The sequence below is a fragment of the Parasteatoda tepidariorum genome, chromosome 1 (assembly GCF_982258835.1).
Source record: "Parasteatoda tepidariorum strain Cologne lab strain chromosome 1, Ptep-v5.0, whole genome shotgun sequence".
Taxonomy (NCBI): Eukaryota; Metazoa; Arthropoda; class Arachnida; order Araneae; family Theridiidae; genus Parasteatoda; species Parasteatoda tepidariorum.
Genome location: NC_141755.1, coordinates 114,531,364 through 114,552,413, shown reverse-complemented (window position 1 = coordinate 114,552,413; position 21,050 = coordinate 114,531,364). Strand labels below are relative to the sequence as shown.

The 21,050-nt window shown below is 32.5% G+C and overlaps 1 protein-coding gene across 1 annotated transcript in view; it reads right to left on the bottom strand.

The window, feature by feature from the left end:
* The window catches only part of LOC107449544 (single insulin-like growth factor-binding domain protein-2), a 27,960-nt gene extending 6,910 nt beyond the window's left edge, over positions 1 to 21,050 (bottom strand). Inside the window, exons 1-3 of the mRNA XM_043052139.3 lie at positions 20,976 to 21,050; positions 11,362 to 11,409; positions 8,145 to 8,253 (exon numbers count right to left, since the gene is read on the bottom strand). Coding sequence (XP_042908073.1) covers positions 8,145 to 8,253; positions 11,362 to 11,408 — 156 coding nt within the window. The 5' untranslated portion in view covers position 11,409; positions 20,976 to 21,050. The remainder of the gene's footprint in view (positions 1 to 8,144; positions 8,254 to 11,361; positions 11,410 to 20,975) is intronic.

Genomic DNA, 21,050 nt, shown 5'->3' with positions numbered 1-21,050 from the left:
GTGGAGCAATTTTACTAATGATATGCCAAATTTTGTGAAGAATCACTGTTCCTGTGACCATTACTACTAAAGAACGTTCATATTCAAAACTAATAGGTCCCGCAGTGAACTGATAGTTAAGACACGGTTCTCAGCAGATCACCGAAGTCAAGCATCACTGGCTGCGGTCAGTATGCGGGTCGGTGACCGCTTGAATCAGTCTGCGTAGAAACCGAGGGTGAGCGGTAATGGTCCTCGTTAAACTGTTCTACCTTGAAAGACTTGACTTCGCGTGCAGGTCGTCGGGATACGGAAACGGGAGTGCCATCTCCTCTGCGGAGGATCAAAATTGTGATGGCATGTCTTCGGATCATCCTCGGGGATGCTTCCTAGACCGTCGCCAGTAGCCCATTGTGCAGCTCTAGTGCGACGTAAATGAGCAACAAAAAAATCAAAACTAATATAAACATTTTATTCTATTTAATAACCGTCGTTGAACAGCCGACCCAATTTATTGGATTTACAACTACTAATGCTCAACTCAGTAGCCTTCTGATTTTTAATCCAATCTAGAAAACAACGGAACTCCTGGATCGAGTTTTGGGAGAAATTTGCCTACGTTGCACTTTTTGATGGAACTAACCCGCAATTGCGTTACATGCAGAGGAAAACCTACCACGGTTAGTCTGGCGGCAACCCGTAATCCGTCTAACCACTGAGGATGTTTTAAGTCAGCCCTGCTGAATTCAAATCAGCCAGCCATGCCCGGGAATAGAAACATATTTGAGATCTGATTGCCTTTCATCTTTGGCACTGTTGAGAATGATCTGTCAACTTAGAATTTTTCTGTTTTAATAGACAATTTTGCTGGTCAAAGAGCTCGAAAATTTGCACCAACTTATCCCTATTTGTAAGCAATAGCTTTCCCTACATTCTTCTTGGATATATTTTTTCCTATTCCTTGGATATATTATTTATTTTATATTTCTAAATATGCCTAATTTCATTTCAGTTAATGATACTTTATATCACGAGTGTACTTTTAAAAATATTGACATGATTTCAGCTTTGATGTCATAGAAATTAATCGTATTAAAAGTTTTAATTATTGCCCATTTGTGAGAAAGTAGACAAGAATGTAACTTTTAAATGACAATATTTCATTATTCTTTTCATATATTAATGTGCTCAAGTAAAATAATTTGCTGTTTCACTACCAGTAAATATATATACATCAATAGTTAATTTAAAACATATTTAATTTTATTCATACTTATTTTAATGCAAGTAATTTAAAATCTGTAGTGAATCTATTTGTAATTAAAGAATAAAAACTTGTTCTGCCAAAAATAATTTAATTTAAAAAAGCTTCCTGATCTAAATGAATTTTCTTTTAGTTTGAAAATTAACTCTCTGTCTACAATTTATTTTTGAGTTAGAAAGAAAAAAGTACTTGACTTCATTTATTCAATAATTAGTTTGCCATAATTAAATTATAATATTAAAATTTTTATTATTACTTGTGTAGTTTTAATTGCAGTATTGTTGTTGAATAATGTTAAGTATTATTTATGCATTTTATGAGAGTTTCAATCGTTAAACGAGAAAAGAATTTAACAACAAAAAATAAAAGTAAAAATCACAAAATAATAAATAAAAGTAAAAATCACTAAATTTGAACTTATTGTAATGTATTTAAGGGTACTTATTTATTATTTTCAGTGGCAAATTTTATTGGGAAGCTCACGATTATTAGTTTGTCTCTTACATGTTATTTTGAAACATGATCGTTTCCAAATAAAAGCTTTTTTGTTGAGGGATTAACCGCTAAACTATTTTCCCACTAGAAGATTATATTTACTGTATTTCTGAGATTATTGAAGCCCTATTTTTAAAATTATTTGATTATTAAAGTTATCTAGAAGTCTATTACAAATTTTAATTAAATATTGGTATAAGGGAATATTAACAGATTGACAGTGACTATTTTTTAATGGAAGTCTCTCTATATCATGGTGCGTAGCGTTTTTAAAAAGTGCTTAAAGGTGCTTTTCTTCGATTTTTGTTTTTTATAAGCCCTTAGAGGTGCTTTTTTCATTGGGTGTTTTTAATAAGTGCTTAATTTTCCCATTTTTTTAGTATGTCAATTTTCGTTCACATATTATGCAAAATGCATGATTTTCCCATTGTTCTATTCAATGTTTTCGTTCAATTCATTCAACCACAATCCATTTCAGTGTACCGTCGGTCCGTAGCGTATGAAAGCGCTAATTATTTTACATGTTTGATGTAATACTTGCGAGTCCGCATGTTCGTCTACTGAGCTGGGTTCGGTGAGGTTCTTGCACTCACGTGTGCAACAACTCTGCTGCATTTTGCAAGATATTCTCCATTCCAGGCTTCATTTTCACCCTCAGAAATCGAAGCGAAAAATATCTCTTGATCTTTTTATGGTGGCTAATATAATCAGGAAAAGAGTTTTTTTTGTCTAAAACTAGTTATTTTATCATGATCATGTAAAAGTCTGAAAATTATTTTGCAATTTGTTAATGTACATAGTGCTTAAAAAGTACTTAAAAGGTGCTTATTTTTTGTTGAGAGATTTGTCTACGCACCCTGAAAGGGTAAATGTAATAATAGCGATATGCTGTTAAATAAATTTTTAAACATTGTTTTAACTGAAAGAGATTATATCTAATAAATAGGCAATATAAATATCTAATAAATAGATATTTTTTTCTATGATTCTTGTGTTTATATTAAAATTAAATAATTATAATATTTAGTATTTTAGACAGCTGCAAACAAGTATGCGTTAACTCCATGCGGTAATATATTTTTGAAATCACTGCTTTTACTTTATTTGAAAAATTTAAAACGTTAATATATCTGAACAACAACGCTTCGAATAGGATTCTGTTTTTAAAAATGGTCTTAGCGGTAGCAACTTTTTTGAATTGTTTTATTTATATTTTGTAACAATACTTTTTTAAAACACATATAAATGATAACACTCGTTCATTAATCATGCATAATTCTTCTTTCAACAATGCTCTCAATTACATTGTTTAAAAGAGTAATTATTACAACTTTAGAGTTTATGTCATTTGTAAAGTTATCTTTAAAGAGAGAAATACATCTTATTTTAAGAAATTTTGCAAATTTTTATCATGAGAGTGTTTGAACGAGTTCGGCGTTTTTTTGGGTATTTTTGTTGTTGTGAAAGTAATTATTACGAAGAGGAGGCTTGGTTGACATGGACGTCGATGGATTCTGAGTGGTTCCCAACTGATGTGGGTGAAATTTAAACTTCTATGTGAGTAATGATTTAAAAACAATAACATATAAGCAGATGTTCTCTGGACTTTTGAGAGTCACTGCAAGGACTAAAAAATCCACATTTCCCGGTGGCAAAGGAAACTTATAATACAGTCTCTTAGGCTGAAGTGAAAAAGCATCATAATGGCTTAAAACAATGACACGTTAGCAGATGTTCTCTGGACTTTTGAGAGACATTGCAAGGACTAAAATTATTATGGCTTGAAGATCTGCGGAAATTTCTCTACATCTCGATTTGCAACGAAAAACGGAAGCGTTTTCTACCAAGCATTACAACCTGAAAGAACATTTAAAAAATGCCTTTATGGTTGTTGTTCCTGAAAAAATTTCCCAAAATGATTTTGAAAATGAGTGTTGCGACGCGTTAACTCGAACTGAAAGACTTTGTAAATACTTTTATTTAATTGTTCTGTATTATTAGAGCTAAACTTTGTGCTATTGCTTTTACATTGCTCATAACCATTGGAATTCTAAATTTTGTAAATAAATATTTTCGGCTAATTGTATTGACTCTTTTTTTACTTTTTTTTTGGCTATTTATTTTTCAGTGATAAAGTGTTTAGCTGAAGCGGATTGACTTTCAAGTTAAACAGGGAGCATAGCGTTTTTAAAAAGTGCTCAAAGGTGCTTTTTTTCGATTTTCGTTTTTTAAAAGCCCTTAAAGGTGCTTTTTTCCATGTGTGTTTTTAAAAAGTGCTTAATTTTCCCTTTTCCGAAATGCGATATTTTTCTTTACCTTGTTGGTTTTCGCCCCAAATTATGCAAAAAGATATCGTCCTATTCAACGTTTTCACAATTTATTCAACCCCAATCTATTTCGGCGAACCGTCGGTCTGTAGTGTATGAAAACACCATTTGTTGTACACGCTTGATGAAATACTTGCTTGTCCACACTTGCGTATACTGAGCTGGATTCAGTGGTAAAGATTTTTTGTCTCTCATGTGCAACTCTGTTGCATTTTGCAAGAGATTCTAAATTTCAGACTTCATTTTCCGCCCTTTGTAATAGAATCAAAAAATCTCTCGAATTTTTGCTAATTACTGGGACCAACTAAACATTGTCAATTTTTTTCTCTATTAGCGAAAGAAAATTTCATTTCTCTTATTAATTTCATCGTTGGAAACGCACCATCGTCTTCTTCAATGGCAAGCAAATAAAACCATCAACTGTCAAAAACTTGCCAACTCTATCTAATTATGATATTTTTTCCAAGTGCTTAAAAATATTTTTTGAGTGCTTGAAAAGTGCTCAAAAGGTGCTTATTTCTTGTTGAAAAATTTGGCTACGCACCCTGTATATTTAAAAATAAGTAATATTCGCATCATTATTTTGAGTGTTCAAATTTACGTTACATTTTATTTCGTTGCGCGAGGTATGTAGAAGTACAAAGGAATCAATAAATTTAACATTCGATAATTGGCTCGAAAATTATTTGCTATTAAACTTGTAAAAAATACATGTCTATGAACTTTGTAGAAATACATATACAGAGTTAAAATTTGGTGTGCTGAAAGTACTATTTTCATTAATAAGCCTGACGCGAGTTTTCAAAATCATTATTTGATTGAAAGTTAGGGGATAGAGAGCTCGCCTCTCAATAAGGTGAACCGGGTTCGAATTCCAGCAATGGCTGGTCGATACGAATTCTGCACCCGGCTCGTACAGACCGAAGTGCTGACGTAAAATATCTTCAGTGGTAGGTGGATCATGAGTTAAAGTTCTCTTGCCGTCAGGCTAACCATGGGAGATTTTCATACTTTTCCTCTCCATGTAACGAAAATGCGGTACATGGAAATTCCAGTAGTTGCATCAAAAAAGTCCTCCACGAAGGCGAATTTGTTCCAATACTTGATAAAAAGAGTTCCTTGTCTTCTGGATTAGTTTAAAAATTACAAGGCTACGGAATTGAACATTGGTAGTCGTCAGTATTCCAGTAGTTGCATTAGAAAAGTCCTCCACGAAGGCGAATTTGTTCCAATACTTGATAAAAAGAGTTCCTTGTCTTCTGGATTAGTTTAAAAATTACAAGGCTACGGAATTGAACATTGGTAGTCGTCAGTATTCCAGTAGTTGCATCAGAAAAGTCCTCCACGAAGGCGAATTTGTTCCAATACTTGATAAAAAGAGTTCCTTGTCTTCTGGATTAGTTTAAAAATTACAAGGCTACGGAATTGAACATTGGTAGTCGTCAGTATTCCAGTAGTTGCATCAGAAAAGTCCTCCACGAAGGCGAATTTGTTCCAATACTTGATAAAAAGAGTTCCTTGTCTTCTGGATTAGTTTAAAAATTACAAGGCTACGGAATTGAACATTGGTAGTCGTCAGTATTCCAGTAGTTGCATCAGAAAAGTCCTCCACGAAGGCGAATTTGTTCCAATACTTGATAAAAAGAGTTCCTTGTCTTCTGGATTAGTTTAAAAATTACAAGACTACGGAATTGAACATTGGTAGTCGTCAGAAGTGGGTCGGCTGTTCAATGCCTGTGTAAAAAAAAAAAAAAAAAGAAAGTGCGATTTTTTCCCTCACTTTTTCGCTTTAAATAATGACTGTCCAATTACGAGGGTGATTTTTTAAAGTAAGGGATGTTTTGTTGTGTACACTATTAGGTGACGCGTGTGTCGTGTCCCGGCATTCCTTGGGAACAACTGTGCAGGTTAGTTCTGTGTCTTTAAAATGTTCACATTTAACAAATCGTCCGCCACGATTGAGATACTTTCAGTGATGCGAGTCTAGAAAAGAACCTGTCTGCATACATTCACTGGCAGATTTGTGAAGTAGCAAAATACCCTGACAGGGAAATTTGCTACTCTATAACAATAACTCTCTCCGCAGCTCAGATCGCTAGCTTTATTGGGAAGTTTTGGAACACCCCTCCCTACAGCCCAGACCTTGCGCTAAATGATTTTTCATCTTTTCCGTTATTTCAAACATCATTTTGGCGGCAAATATTACAACGATGACGAATACGTGAAAACGGCCGTGACCTCTTAGTTAACGGAGCAGGCAGCAAGTTTTTTGTATGAAGAGGGTATTCTAAATCTAGTTGTAAGGTATGATAAGTGCTTAAACTTGGCAACTATGCTGGAAAATAAAAGAGAAATGCATGTAGAATCTGAAAATAAATTAGCTTCTTGAAAATTTTCTTTTGTTTGGTTATTATTTTTAAACGGCCCTTACTTAGAAAACGACCCTCGTAATTCTCGTACTCGCAGTATTCATTCATTTTATTTCAGTTACCGTGTTTTCAAAATGTGCTTACATAAAAATTTATAATATATTTTATAAACAAAATTATATTGTTTTTAATCTACTTTTAAGAGCGTAAACAATGATGAATGCATCCTTGAACAAATAATGAGAAACAAATATGGGGGCTGTTGAGCTAACCATAGAGAGGACGAAGCCTCTTAATGCTATTTAAAATTTTTGTATATTGATTTAAAAGTAGTAAAAAAGATGTTCAGTGCTCTATTAATAAAATTAAACTGGAAACTTTCTATTTCTTCTAAAGAAAATAATTGCATAAAAAAGAGCTTATTTTATTATTATTTCCAATAAAATTAGCTTTTATTATAGATACTAAAAAAAGTTTAAATAGAGAAAATTATACTTTGTCGTTTGCTTCCTTAAAAAGTAGTCTGTTATATTTATTCTATTCTAAAACAAATCCTAGATTTTTTTGCAAGATGCTGTCCTGAGTTTTATTTTCAGCCAATACGATGCCTGTCATGTATTTATAAAAATTATTTTTTTTATATGGAATCATTTTTGGAGAAACAAAATATTAAATTTTTTTTTGATATGTAGCTAAGTACGTAAAGCATGAGATTAACATTAAAAGATTATAATCTCTCACGCCTAAACTTCGGGGTCACATTTTCCAGGTTGCCCCTACTATTTAAAGTTGGGCCCTAAAGCGATTGTTTCTTAATACATGAAAATTCGATCATTATATAATAAGTTAGTCAGTTCAATTTTTTGTGACTGTACTTTGAGGAAGATGACTGAGTTCAGCAATATTAAATATGCTCTCTAGATTCTGACCCGCATTTGAATCACAGCGCAAAAATAAATTGTAATTCATTCATGGTTCTTTTATTTCATTCTTAAATTTTTATATCTCAATTTAGGTTTAATTGTGTGCTTGCACTTCAAAAAGAAGATCACTGATACCCGCACATGACCTCTGATGTCAGTGGATCGTTTATAAGCGAAATGGTGTGTCAAAGTTGGGCTAAGTTTATCCACATAAGTTAGAATGTTAATTAACGTGAATTTAATTAAATACAGCGCCGCATCGAATTTGTTAAAAATATTATTCTTCCTCGATCGAATTTAGATTTAATATTTGTTTATGTATTTTATTGTAACGTGATATTTTTTTTTCTTTGTGGACCTGGCAACTTTAATGCATAATTAGTTTGTTTATGTTCTACATAACTTTGTGCTAAGTAAGAAATATATTGTGAAAAAAAAAAGAAATCTTTGTGAAAGAATATAGAATGTGTGCTTAAGTTAATTGATACTTGACGAGCTTGACGTACTCGAAATAGAATGGAAAGAACAGTTGCTAACGTAAAGAAATGTGTCGCGTTTCAACAACCAATCAGGATCGAGATACATCACTTGCACGTATTCCATTGGTTATTGACTGCGAAGTCAATGGTTGTGGGTCCAGCTCTCTTTATGTGTTTTTTCTTCTATTGTGTGAATGTGATCCACCCAAAGAACGTGTTTAGGCTACTCGCTGGGTGATGAACAACACTTCTGGCACTTAAATAAATTGTTCTTGCATACTTTTATCAGCCTGTGAACACTTACTTACCTTAGCGCACATGAAACAACATTCGCAGACGTCAGGGACTTCACCGAATTCGCAGTATTCCATTTCAGGGCATTCATCATCACATTCACAATAAAAGTCTTCTTCACAACTAATATTAGGAACAAAATTTTTCATTATATTCATTCCAATTTACTTATAATTCATTACTTAATGCAATTATTTATTGTAATACTCAAAATTTATATATAAAATAAAAATCCCTCAATGCTCACACAGAAGAATTCAATATTTGGATCATGTTAGTTGATAATAGGGTAGATAAAAATCTGTTATTCCATCCATTATGTAGCTAATAATGTAAAATGGGAAATTTTGCTATTGGCCATGTGTAGCAATTTTGACATTCCAAATTTGAAGACTATGAGCGATTAAAAGAACGATTAAAAAAATTCATTAAATTGCCAAAAATTGTTTCATCTCTCGAATTACCTACTTAATCTTTTGACGCTCATTCAAATTAAGAATTGAATCAAAATCCTAAACCAAATTAAAAACTTTGTCAAAATCAAACTGTCCACTTTGTCGATTTTATTCGGAAGGGTTTTTTTCCCGCTAAAATGAAACGAGCCCTAACTATTATAAATTTTCTAAGTTAGAAAAATACCCAAATCTAAAACAATAATTAATACATTTTAAACTAAAAGTAAAGTTGAAAAAAAAAAATTTTTTTTTTGCTTGTTGGTGCTGTTTAAGAACCAAAAGATAGCATAACCAGGTAAATGAGTATTTGCGTTAAAATCAGTTTTAACATTAGTTCGGTCTTACTTGGAACTTTAATTTCATATTTCTGTTAAAACCCGATCATTGAAACAAAAGTTATTCAGGATTTTTTCCTTTTTTGCGCAATGTTTATATATAAGTATATATACATAGTCAGTACATAGCGCATGCATACACGCGTACATATATTGAACATAAATAAATTGTACACATATGTATTTCGTATGTGCACACATACGTACGCACAAACATACACACGTTTACTGTCGTATATATATATATATATATATATATATATATATATATATATATATATATATATATATATATATATATATATATATATATATATATATATATATATATATATATATACACGCACATACATAATTAGTCTGTACATAGATTGTATATACAAATAATTTTTCCATTCGACATCCGATCGGTACAATGTACTCATGCGTACTTAAGTATGAATGAATTATATAATAACAATGTGAGTTCATACAATAACATGCAAAGTAACCATTTGTATCTAATCATATACAGCGTACGTTCGTATGTATTTGCGTATGTATGTACCTATATATATAATGCACGTATGTATTCATATGCGTACATGCAATGTAGGTTAGTATTTATGAACGTACGCTTAATTAACGTGTGTTATTTATGAAAGGTCACTTAATATAAAGCACTTACAGAAAAAATTCCTTTTATTTTTCAGAAAAAGAAGCATATCTGAAGAGGAAATAATTTATTTGAAGACTATTCAATAAGCTCTGTATCAACTACACCCATTATATCATTTGTTTTTTACATATTGACGAAATAGTTGATTTAATTCTGTTTTGCATCATGTACTAACGAACATAGTATCGATAATATTTTTTGTCTATGTAATATATTAACGAAATACCTAAATTAATTATGTCGTTTTTTGTACTAATGCATTTGTCATATGCTTATTGTTATTATAACCATAATATTTATTTGTTATGTATTAACAAAATATGTTTGGAATGACTGCATTCATAAATCGATTTTTTTTAAACGAAATATTTCGTCACCATTAAATTTCCTACATTCACTATATCATACATTTTTAACCTGAGTTAATAACCTTTTATTTATTTTGACAAAAACCGCAATTTTGACCCTCTGAAGAGGGGATGACGCCCCCGCTTCGGTAGTCCGACGACCTGCACGCGAAGTCGAATACTTTACAGTAGAACAGTTTTACGAAAACCCATACCGCACACCCTCGGTCCCTACGCAGACTGATTCAAGTGGTCACCCACCCGCACACTGACCGCAGCCAGTGATGCTTGACTTCGGTGATCTGCTGGGAAACGAAGGAAGTCAGATAGAAAGAAAAAAAAGTCTCTTTTCCCCAAAAGTAATATTCCAAATTGACGGAAACAAGAGAGGATTTTTCTATTGAATGAAAAGCTGTAAAAAGTAATATTTAAAACAAAGAATAGTGCAAAATGTGCTGTCATACAATCCTGGAAGAATGACGTAACGTCCACAAGGACGTTTTAGCTGACGTTGTAGTACGGTGACTCAAAAACGTACTTTCTCTGATAAATCCGAGCCTTTTTTCAACGGATTTGGATTTTTGATTATCAAATTATTAGGGGGGGAACTGCTAACTGGAATTGTAAGGTATATACATTTTATACATCGTTTTAAAAAATATAATTTTAAGTGGCAAAATTTCAACAAAATCGCTCGAATTGTTTTTGAATCATCAAATTTTAAATAAGTCATATATACTTAAATTTTGATTAATTTAAATTAAAACTATTCAACCGATTTTTTTCAAACTTCGTAGTTTGCAGTTAAAATTAACATTTTTTAAACTGATGTAAAACTTTGTAAACCTTTAATTAAAATTTTTTTTCAACTACTGTTAAATAAATAATAAAATATTATAAATAATTATCAAATTTTATTTTTTGCGTGAGATTATCTTTGGATGAATGGATTTTTTAATTGTGTGCAAATTTTTTTTGCTTCGCTTAACATATTTTGGGGGGCAGTAATCCAAATGCGTCGAAAAAAAAAGAGATCTATATTTATACAGAGACAATGCATTTTCGTGTCTGATTTTGATACTTAATTAATAATTAGCGCTAATTAATTAGCCTATTTCCCGACACCCCCACTAACCATGACCGGTACTTGTTTAAAAAAAAAAACCTATCTTTTATATCTTTTGATAACTTTTTTATTTTGCTCACCGTATTCCTCAATAATTGTTTTTCGCTCAAAAAAGCAGTATTTGGTTTCTTAACAACGGTTCATGCGATTAATATTGATAATTTCAAAAAACAAAACAATAATATTTTGTTATTGCTTCTTTCCATCATATTATTTGTTTATACACTTTTTTCATTTAATTAAAAAAAAAGATGTTAATTAGTATGCAGTGGAAAATAAATTTCTCAAATAAAAATAAGAGATTACTTACATTGATAGAGTTAGTGTTAGAAGAAGATAGAAGCCAGCGATCTTCATACTGCAAGAGAAATCTTTTGTTAACCCTCATACAATCGAAATGACAATTTAAGTGCAATAAATATGAGACTTCCCCTATGCATTCATAAAAAAAACTTTTTCTTTTTGTTTGCGTGAAGCGTTTTATTAATAAAGCAGTAAAAGATCGATATAACGACGAGAAATCTGCCTCAAAATAATAACACAAAAAAAAAAAAAATATTTGCGTATACATAAATGCCTATATTTTGCTTTTATATTAACCTATAATTTTTAAGCTTGGTCCAATTTATTATTTCCAGAACCTGACTAAGGCATACCCACATCAGAGGGGGCTCCCAAATAGAATAAAAAAATTAAAAAAATAGTGCGTGGAGTCCCTCCACGCGGAAGAAGTTAAACTTCGCAACCTGCGACGTTAATTGTAGAAGAATCAGCAGTCGTAGAAGGATTACTAGTTCTATTCAACGACTCTTTTTCCTGCTCCGCTCGTTTCCGTGATCTGTAATCACGGTAATATTGTGCATTTTTCCTTCGTGTACCTCTTGAACCAGTGGAAGTGCTTGTGGTTGCTTCATCTGGAAAATGTATTTGTATTAATAATGTATGTGAATGCGTCATAATGTAATTTCAGAAGAGAAAACCTAACAATCAATTCATATTCACAAGAGACGTACCTTGACATAACCTTAAATCCGTCGCATTGTCCGTGGGATTGTTTTCACTCATTTTTTACAATTGTCATCCACTAAATTTGAAAATAAAATATACTACCCTATTAAATTATATGTGTATCAAAACAAACTAAAAAAATATTTATAGAAAAACAATACTTTTATGACTTTTATCATTTTTATGCTAGTGAGAAGTGAGAACCAAAACAATATGGAAATGAATGAGGGAAAACTGGACCCTACCGCGTGATTTCCCGGCCAATAAAAATGCAGCGTTAAACGTTAAACGTAACCTTGTTGGAAGTCGCATAAGGAGTATAACTTCAAAAAGTTTATTTTACGCTTCCTTCTTTAATGAACTTTTTTTTTTAAAACGAAATATCAGTACAGTGTAAAATCAGTCAGTTTCACGTAAGCTTCTTCACTAGTCTATCGTATGAACACAAAAAATCTACATTTCGTAAATCCATCGCTATCTAGGACGGAATTCAGCTGAATTTTCGCAATGACGACGGGCAAATTTGGCCAATGAAAAGCCTGTATTTTTACAAATCTCTATGTTTACAAAAATAAGGTTCTTCTGATAGGCTTTATTGAGCCATCGTAAATGCCAAGATTTGGCTTCATTTTGCGATAATACCAGCGAGGATATGAAATTTTCTCAACTAGGTGACAAAGTCAGAAAATGAATGAACTGGACAGAACGATACTTCGTCTGACCATTGGAGGAAGGGGGACTTTACTACCTTAGGTTCACGTCTAGTTTCTTGTTTTTATATCTATTATGAGGCGAAAAATTTAACTATACCTCCATCAAGTTCGCTTCTTCATTACTGAAGTGGTGAAGCAGAGAGGGGCCCCAAAGAAGCTTTTGCCCCGGGCCCTGATTAGGCTAAGTCGGGCCCTGATTATTTCGATATACTTAAACACGAGACCAAACTGCAAAATTATAGACTAGGGATGTCAAACTCGCGGCCCGAGATGAGCATTTTTGCGGCCCAGTCAATATATCCGACGCAAAGTAAAAATAAAATAGAAATGTTAATTAGGAAGGAAACTAGCATGTAAAATTATAATATACTTTATTTATAAACTATACGGCATTTTAATTGTACGCGCGAAAATTTAAAATTCTAATTGGCTTGCGGCAACTGCCATTTCAGGGATACTGCATCGTATCAAAAATACGCCGAAAAAATTTCAAATCTTAGAACAGGGGGCCGGGATAGCCTGGTCGGTAGGGCGCTGGGCCCATATCCAAAAGGTCGTAGGTTCGATCCTCGCCGGCCGAAGACTCCCTGTGTAGTAAATTGTGTCTGATGCACGTTAAATCTGTCGAGTCTCAAAGTCCTCCATGTTCCCACAACAAATCAATACCTCTGGGGGTACTGATCGAGGAGTTTCCTTGTCTTCTGGATTGGTTCAAAATTACAAGGCTACGGAGTTGAACGTAAGTAGTCGTAAACCCATGAAATTGGGTCGGCTGTTCAACGACGGTTATAAAATAAAATAAAATCTTAGAACAGAATTTGAAACAAGGTTTAAAGATTTTAATTCTTTGGGAGACAAATTTTGTTTGTTTTCTTCGATTTTCTCAATAAATATAGACTCAGTACCCAGTAATATGCAAATGGAAGTGATTGAGATTCAGTGCGACTCAAATTTGAAAACGAAATTCATTGAAGTGAGTGTTCCGGAATTTTACAAATATTTACCTGCTAGGTTTGAAAATACTCGAAAATTCGCATATGAAATTATTTCCATGTTCGGAAGTACTTATCAGTGCGAGTAACTATTTTCTGCTATGAATGGAAATAAATCTCCTGTCCGAAACCGTGTTAATAAAGCTCACGTTGGGTCAACTTTGAAAGTTGTCTCGGCAAATAAAATTTCGCCCGAAATAGGAAAAATAGTAGCAGAGAAGATATGTCAAATATCAAACAATAATTTTACTTTACATATGTTTATTACAATATACTATTCAAAATAAAAATATTTGTTTCTATTAACACTGATTATTTTTTTTTTTTTGCGGCCCACCTAAAAGTAAACATTGTTTATTTGGCCCAAGTTAGCTTTTGAGTTTGACACCCCTGTATAGACGAATCATTTGGGCTCAGCGAGCCTATTTGTATCTTCTCTTAATATTAACCTATAGTTTTGAAACTTGGTCAGATATATCGCTATAACCTACTAGACTATCACATCAAGTGGCAAAATTATAAACGAATTAAGGATCCCACAATGAGACATAATAGGGTTCCATTGCCTAACCTTAGCAAAATGGCGAAAATGACTTATTATCTTCTTATTAATGGGTGAAGAAATCAGACAAAATAATTAGACATCCTCTCACATAGAGAAACAGTCTGATTTGAAGTCTTTAAAGAAAAGAGTTGTCATTGTGAAGGTCTTATTTCCCGACCGTGGATTGAAGCTATAGATCGATTAGTACAAACTTATCTAGGAAACAAGGCGGCTGGTGCGCGTTACTAATCACGTTGCCGCCATCGTTCTCTTGGGGTTGGACGAAATAATGGAAACACTTTTACACTAAAACATTTTTTCATACTTCTGAAGAAATACAAAAAAAGTTTCATTTTATAAATTTTTAAGTTTTCAGGCTATGCAATTTCTCATACAATAAAATACGAAAAAAGTGGTGTTTTTGTATACCCTATGCCAAAAAATGTAGCAATAAATTTGTAACAATTATTTTAAATGTAATGTGCAATAATTACACGAAATTATTGCACGTTATGTTTAAAATAATGTATATTTTTGGAGTAATAGAGAAATGGACAATTTTATAAAAAAATTATAATATTTTTTGTCTTTCGCTTTTTTTTTGCGTTAATTTTAAAACTATTCAATAAAATTAAACAAAATTTCTGGAGCAATTTAAAATAGATTGCAAAATTATTGTTTCAAAATTTGAGAAAAAAAATTAGTAATTTAAGAAGTTCTTTTATATTGCTCATGTGCGGAAAGATAACTTTTTTTCTTCTTAAACCTGTAGTGAATAATATTTGGCAGCTAATGAAAAAAAAGACAGATTTGAATATATTAAAAATTTAGAGCCGCGGTGGCTCAAGAGACAGAGCGTTCGCCTCCCAATGAGGCGAACCGGGTTCGAATCCCAGTCGATACGAATTCCGCATCCGGCTTGCACCGACCACAGGGCTGATCATCAGTGTTAGACGGATCATGGGATCCCTTGCCGTCAGGATAACCGTGGGAGGTTCTCGTGGGTCTTCCTCTCCAAGTAACGCATATGCGGGTTAGTTCCATCAAAAAGTTCTCCACGAAGGCAAATTCCTCCCAATACTCGATCCAGGAGTTCTCTTGTCTTCTGGATTGGGTTCAAAATTACAAGGCTACAGAGTTGAACATTAGTAGTCGTAAACCCAAAAAATTGGGCCGGCTGTTCAACAACGGTTATAAAATAAAATAAAATATTAAAAATTTAAAAAGTGTCAAGCAATTTAAGAAGTTTTTGTACTTTTTAAATGATATGGGATTTTCTAAGAATATTATTTGTAATTATAAGACCAAATTAAGTAACAAATGATAATACACTACAATAAATGTTTATACACCGAAATTTGTTCGTATGAGGAAGGAATACAAACAAAAAAGAAGAGATACTTTGATGGAGGATGATTTTTCTAGTGTCATTTTTAATAAATCTTGTTTAATAGTAGAGAAATAAAATTTGAGAAAAACCCCTTATTATTTTGAGCTTTCTTTAAAAAGTACGAATACTACTTAGAAAACTACTTGAACCTTTTTAAAATTTTAAGATATTTGGATCAAACTTTATTCATTAGTTGCTAAATACGATTCACTACCAAATTAAGAAAAAACAAATTTAATTTTTCCCCTGCTCAGTATAAAAAAACTACTTTAATTATTCATATCACGCACTGTTTGAAACAAATTTTAACGAAATAGTTTTGTAATTTATTTAAAATTACCCTAAAAATTTTGTTTAATTTTATTGAATATTCTTAAAGTTATTGCAAAAAAAACTGAAGAGAAGAAAAAAATAATAATACTTTTCTATAAAAATGTCTATATCTCCATAAATCTAGGCTTGAAAAAATTTTGGGCAATTATCGTCAAAGTAATTGTTTCAAATTTATTGCTACATTTTTTGGCATAGGGTGTTCAAAAACACTATTTTTCGTTTGTAATTTATTTTTTGCTCCCTCAAACTTCTGAAAGCTTTAAACTTCATTGTTAAGTATGAGAAATCGCATAATCGTAAACAATTAAAAATGATTCTTTTTTGAGAAAGATCTGTGGGAGAGTCAAATCAACCCTGTCAACCTTCATCTATGCTATGGTGCGCCAACATGGAATCGAGTTAACAGGGTTGATGTGACTCTCCCTCATTGGTGACCCGGACGTGATGTGAACACGCCTACCTTGGCAGAAACGCCCACTGCGATTTGAACACGCCTAAACCAATGGATGATCCACATTGGACAGTTGACTTGCTACTTGTGACTGCGGCACTGTCCTCCTCACGCTGTTGCTTCTCAGTCTCGAACACACACAGCGTACAACGTATACACTCGACTACTAATGGTAACACGGAAGCCACCACGACCGTGAACTTAATACAGCTCTCACGATCAGCACTCAAGAAATTATGGTGATCTTAATACAGCTCTCCCGGCTTCTCACGAAACAACAGTGAATCAGCTGATGGTATCCTTTCATTGAAATCTATCACGGATAAAATTCGGGTGGAGGAGTACTGTAGTGTATCTACCACTACAAAGCTACAATTCCAATTCCCTAGTATATAAGACATGTTAACTCAATTCTATGTTGGGGTACCTTAACATAGATGAGGGTTGACACTGTTCCTATCTGCACTCCCCACATTGGTGACCCGGACGTGGTATTTGTATAGAAATGTTTTTCTGTCGCTGTGAGCTCTATGAACTGGAAGAACTTCATTTCTAGTAATGATTCGCTGCAATCAATTAGTGTCTTATGATTTGGAAAACATTTTATAATTTACAGAGTCTACTTTAGAGTTGTCCAAAATGTTTTCATTAAATAAGTGGTTATAACGACAATTCCTACTAGTTGAATACTTTTTCGTGAATCATTGCTGAACAACACTACTAAATCATACTCAAAACTGAAAGACAATTAATAATTATCTTATTTAATACCATATTTTGTTTTTCCTTTACCTTATCAGATTTTATTTCATTTTATTTTGTTGAAAAGCCGACCCAATTTTAACGACTTCTCATGTTCAACTCAGTAGCCTTGTCATTTTGAACCCAATACAGAAGACAAGGGAACTCCAGGATCGAGGATTGGAAGAAATTTGCCTTTTTGGAGGACTTTTTGATAAAGCTAACCCGCATTTGCGTTACAAGGAAAGGAAACCACGAAAACCTCCCACGGTTAGCCTGACGGTAAGGGGACTCTAACCCATGATCCGTCTTCCACTGAGGATATTTTACATCGACACTGTGGTTGGTGCAAGCCGGAATTCGTATCGACCAGCCATCGCTGATATTCGAGTCCGGTTCCCTGAGCCATCTACCTTATCAGATAATACATTTTTAGTAATTTATCTCATCAATGATTATCTTCTAGTGTGATTCTGTGACCAACTGAAGATCCCATTCGAGGGATCATAATGATACAGTTATAGCATAACATAACACAGCAAAATCAGTATGTTTGGTACCCATTTAATCTACGCCAGACTATTATCAGCGTCTATTACCCCAAAATTATTAAGCATCATTGGGTAAATAAATGTTCGGAGATTTTTTTTAAGCTTCTATTAAATATTTTCCCATTAATTTTGCTTCAATTATGGCGAGCACTAATTGAACAGCGTTGGCGTGAATAATAATATGACGATTTTTTACAGTCCTCCTCCCTAAACGCCTTCATTAACTTTGTTTTTTAGTCAATAAATTGTTATTTTTTATTTCAAAACCCAAATTAGTAAAGCATTATTGGCGTAAATAATAGTATAGCGATTTTTCACGCTTCTCCTCAATAACCATTTCTGAATAAAATTCGTGGCTTATTTTTTTAACTTCAATTATTAGTACCTATTGCCGAAATTAATCAAGCATTGCCGACAATAATAGTACTCGTGTATGAAATTTTTACGTTTCTTCTAAGCGAATTAGTACTATTTCTCCATTAATTTTGCTTTTCAGTAAGTAACTTTTTTCTTATTTCAAAAACAGTTGATTTCAAATTATTTAGTTTAATAGGAATAACTTTTTGGTGCTTAACTATAAACAAAATAAGCATGTGGCTTATGTAACTACAGGAATACTAATTTGGAAACCTAGTCCCCCTAAGCTGCCAAGGTAGCGTTGATTATTGAGCTTATCGCACATAACGAACAAGAAATAATTAAATATTAAAAAATTGTGCCGTAAACTCCTTTTTTTATAGAGAGCTATAAGCTAGCAAATGTTATCGATGTAATCTTTAAAATACTTTAAAAAAAAACAGAATTGTCCGCAGTTTCATTTTTATCAATCGGATACTAGCATGCGACTTCATCGTGGACAATTCCTTTATGCCACGACTTAGAAGTCAATTGAATTCGACACACGCTTAACGTCGGTTATTGCATCCATCCAGTCAAATCTAATTCAAAAATTGATTCAGTGTGACAACAATAAGCCTAATTGCTGTTACGTTGACTCGCCATGCATAACCACGTGATTAGATCTAACCATATGATTTAAATCTCACGGTTAGGCCTAATCAGGTATACTTTTTCTCGAGTTCCAAAGACTCAATTGCTAGTTCTAAACCAATGAAAAAATTCCATAGTTCAAATATCTTTTGGATAATTTTTAGCATCGGTAGATACAATTGCCCCTTTCACAAACTGCTAAATTTTCAGTAAAAACTGTTATAAGAGAGAGAGAGTTGGAGTAGAGGGGGGGGGGAGATACGTTCCACCCCAATAATTTTTCTAAACTTCAGAATTTTTTTAAAAGTTACTGTTTTCTTAAATCCCAAAACCCCAAACAGCTATTTTTTCATTTTATTGTTTAAAAGCCTTAAAAAATTAAAAATTTTCGATAATTTATTACATAATTTAACTAAATAATTTCATAATTATCACTTTTGTAAGGGCTGTCTTAAAAACAAGTAAATTTTTATTTAAAGTTGTTATAATTCGAACTCAACGAAACAAAATTTAAGAACTATAAATCAATTTTTCGATGAAACATAATTTAGGTACTATTTTTTTAGATTGCAATTGTAGTCAGTGGCTATTTTAATTAAGAAAACAACATAATACTTTTAGTTGTAATGATTATTTATCAACACTTCATATTATTGTCAAAAGTATATTAGTATCCATTTGATTTACTATCTAGCTCCACTCACCAACCCCCGTATTGTTTGTCTAAAGTAAGAACTCCCCTTGCCATTCGTCTGGACCCGTGGCGGTGACCATGATAACGAGGTATAATAATTTCTTGAAGGGGTGTGGGGTGATTGTTTAGGACTGGGTTTGGCGAGAGAAAGGGAATCTTTTTCTTCAGTCTATTGTGTCAACCCTAAAGTGAAGAGAAGCTGCCCTCCCTGAAATGGGCTATTCTTGTTTCCATAGCAGCAGGCAGCCTCAGATCTTGTGGCGGAGGGAGTTCCTACCGCAGACAAACTATAGTTGCCTTTTGATTATCTCTGTTTTTATTGTTCTCTTTAATTGTTGTTTTTATCTATTTTTTTAAAAGATCATTTGTTTAAAAAAATATATAACAATCATAGTTTTGTGAAAGAGCATTTCGTAGTTAGTGGTTAATAGCATGATTTTTGCTATCTTATAATGTAATGAGGAAAATATTACTTTCATTCATTAATGTAATGCAATGTTTATTATTAATGTAATGATGCATGTAAAATTTAATTTCTTCATGAAAGATCAAAAATGAAAAAAAAGTCATGCTTCAATTCCTGAAAATTTCAAATATCTCTCTGATATCATTAAGATATTGCCTGATGCTTTGTGGTACTTGGGTAGGAAATTTTTTTTGAATATTATGATGTTTAGCGCTTTCGTCTCGTAAGAAAAAAGAAATCAAATGTCGATTGTTTATCACCTTATCAGGTGAAACATAATGTGCATATAAAGGAAATCAGAATTTAGTTTTTTGTTCGTTATTGGCCAAAACAAATTCGCGCCAAATGTCAACACCGAGAACACTATACGAACAGCCAGAAATATTCTGGTTGTAAAGTTCAGAAAAAAACTGCAATTTTCTTATAAATTTTGTGTTTAACGAAATCAAGTTGAAATTTTTCTCCAAATAATTATGTTAAAATACCGTCATTTCGAGGAGCTACGCCACCCCTGGAAATACACTGCACCCTCAGAATTTGACGAAGATATAAAATGTTTCAATCAGAAAGTTCACTACTTTGGAAACACCGCACAAAATTTTACTACATGAACGATCCCGGAAATAACACTTATTTATTGCAAACTCATTAAAAATAAAATAAGTGATTAGATTGTCTGTCTTGTTTTAAATCAGAAATAATTCATTTCAGTAACTTTCATAGAAACGTTTTCAAAATTGTGGAGAATTGTAGAGTTTGCAGTTATGCGCAATTGAGACGCTAAGTAATATCAAACACATCGCGTCAATAAATTATAATTTAAAACGTTCCAATTATTAGCAAATCAAATTAATTTAGAACCATTATTTATATCAAATTAACAGCCAAAAGTTATTAAAATGCAATAAATTAATGAAAACAATACTATATTGCGCAAAACTGGAAAACTAAACGGCACCTATTAAAAGCTGAGTAGTTTAACTACTCTATAATTAATTGATTTTTAAGGAATTAATTGGAAACATTCTTAGACAAAAATAATAATAACTACCTGACACAAGGAGGAGCGGATCTTAAAATTAACTGTTGAGCATCAATAGTTTTCTTGAATGAATAGCCAAACAGG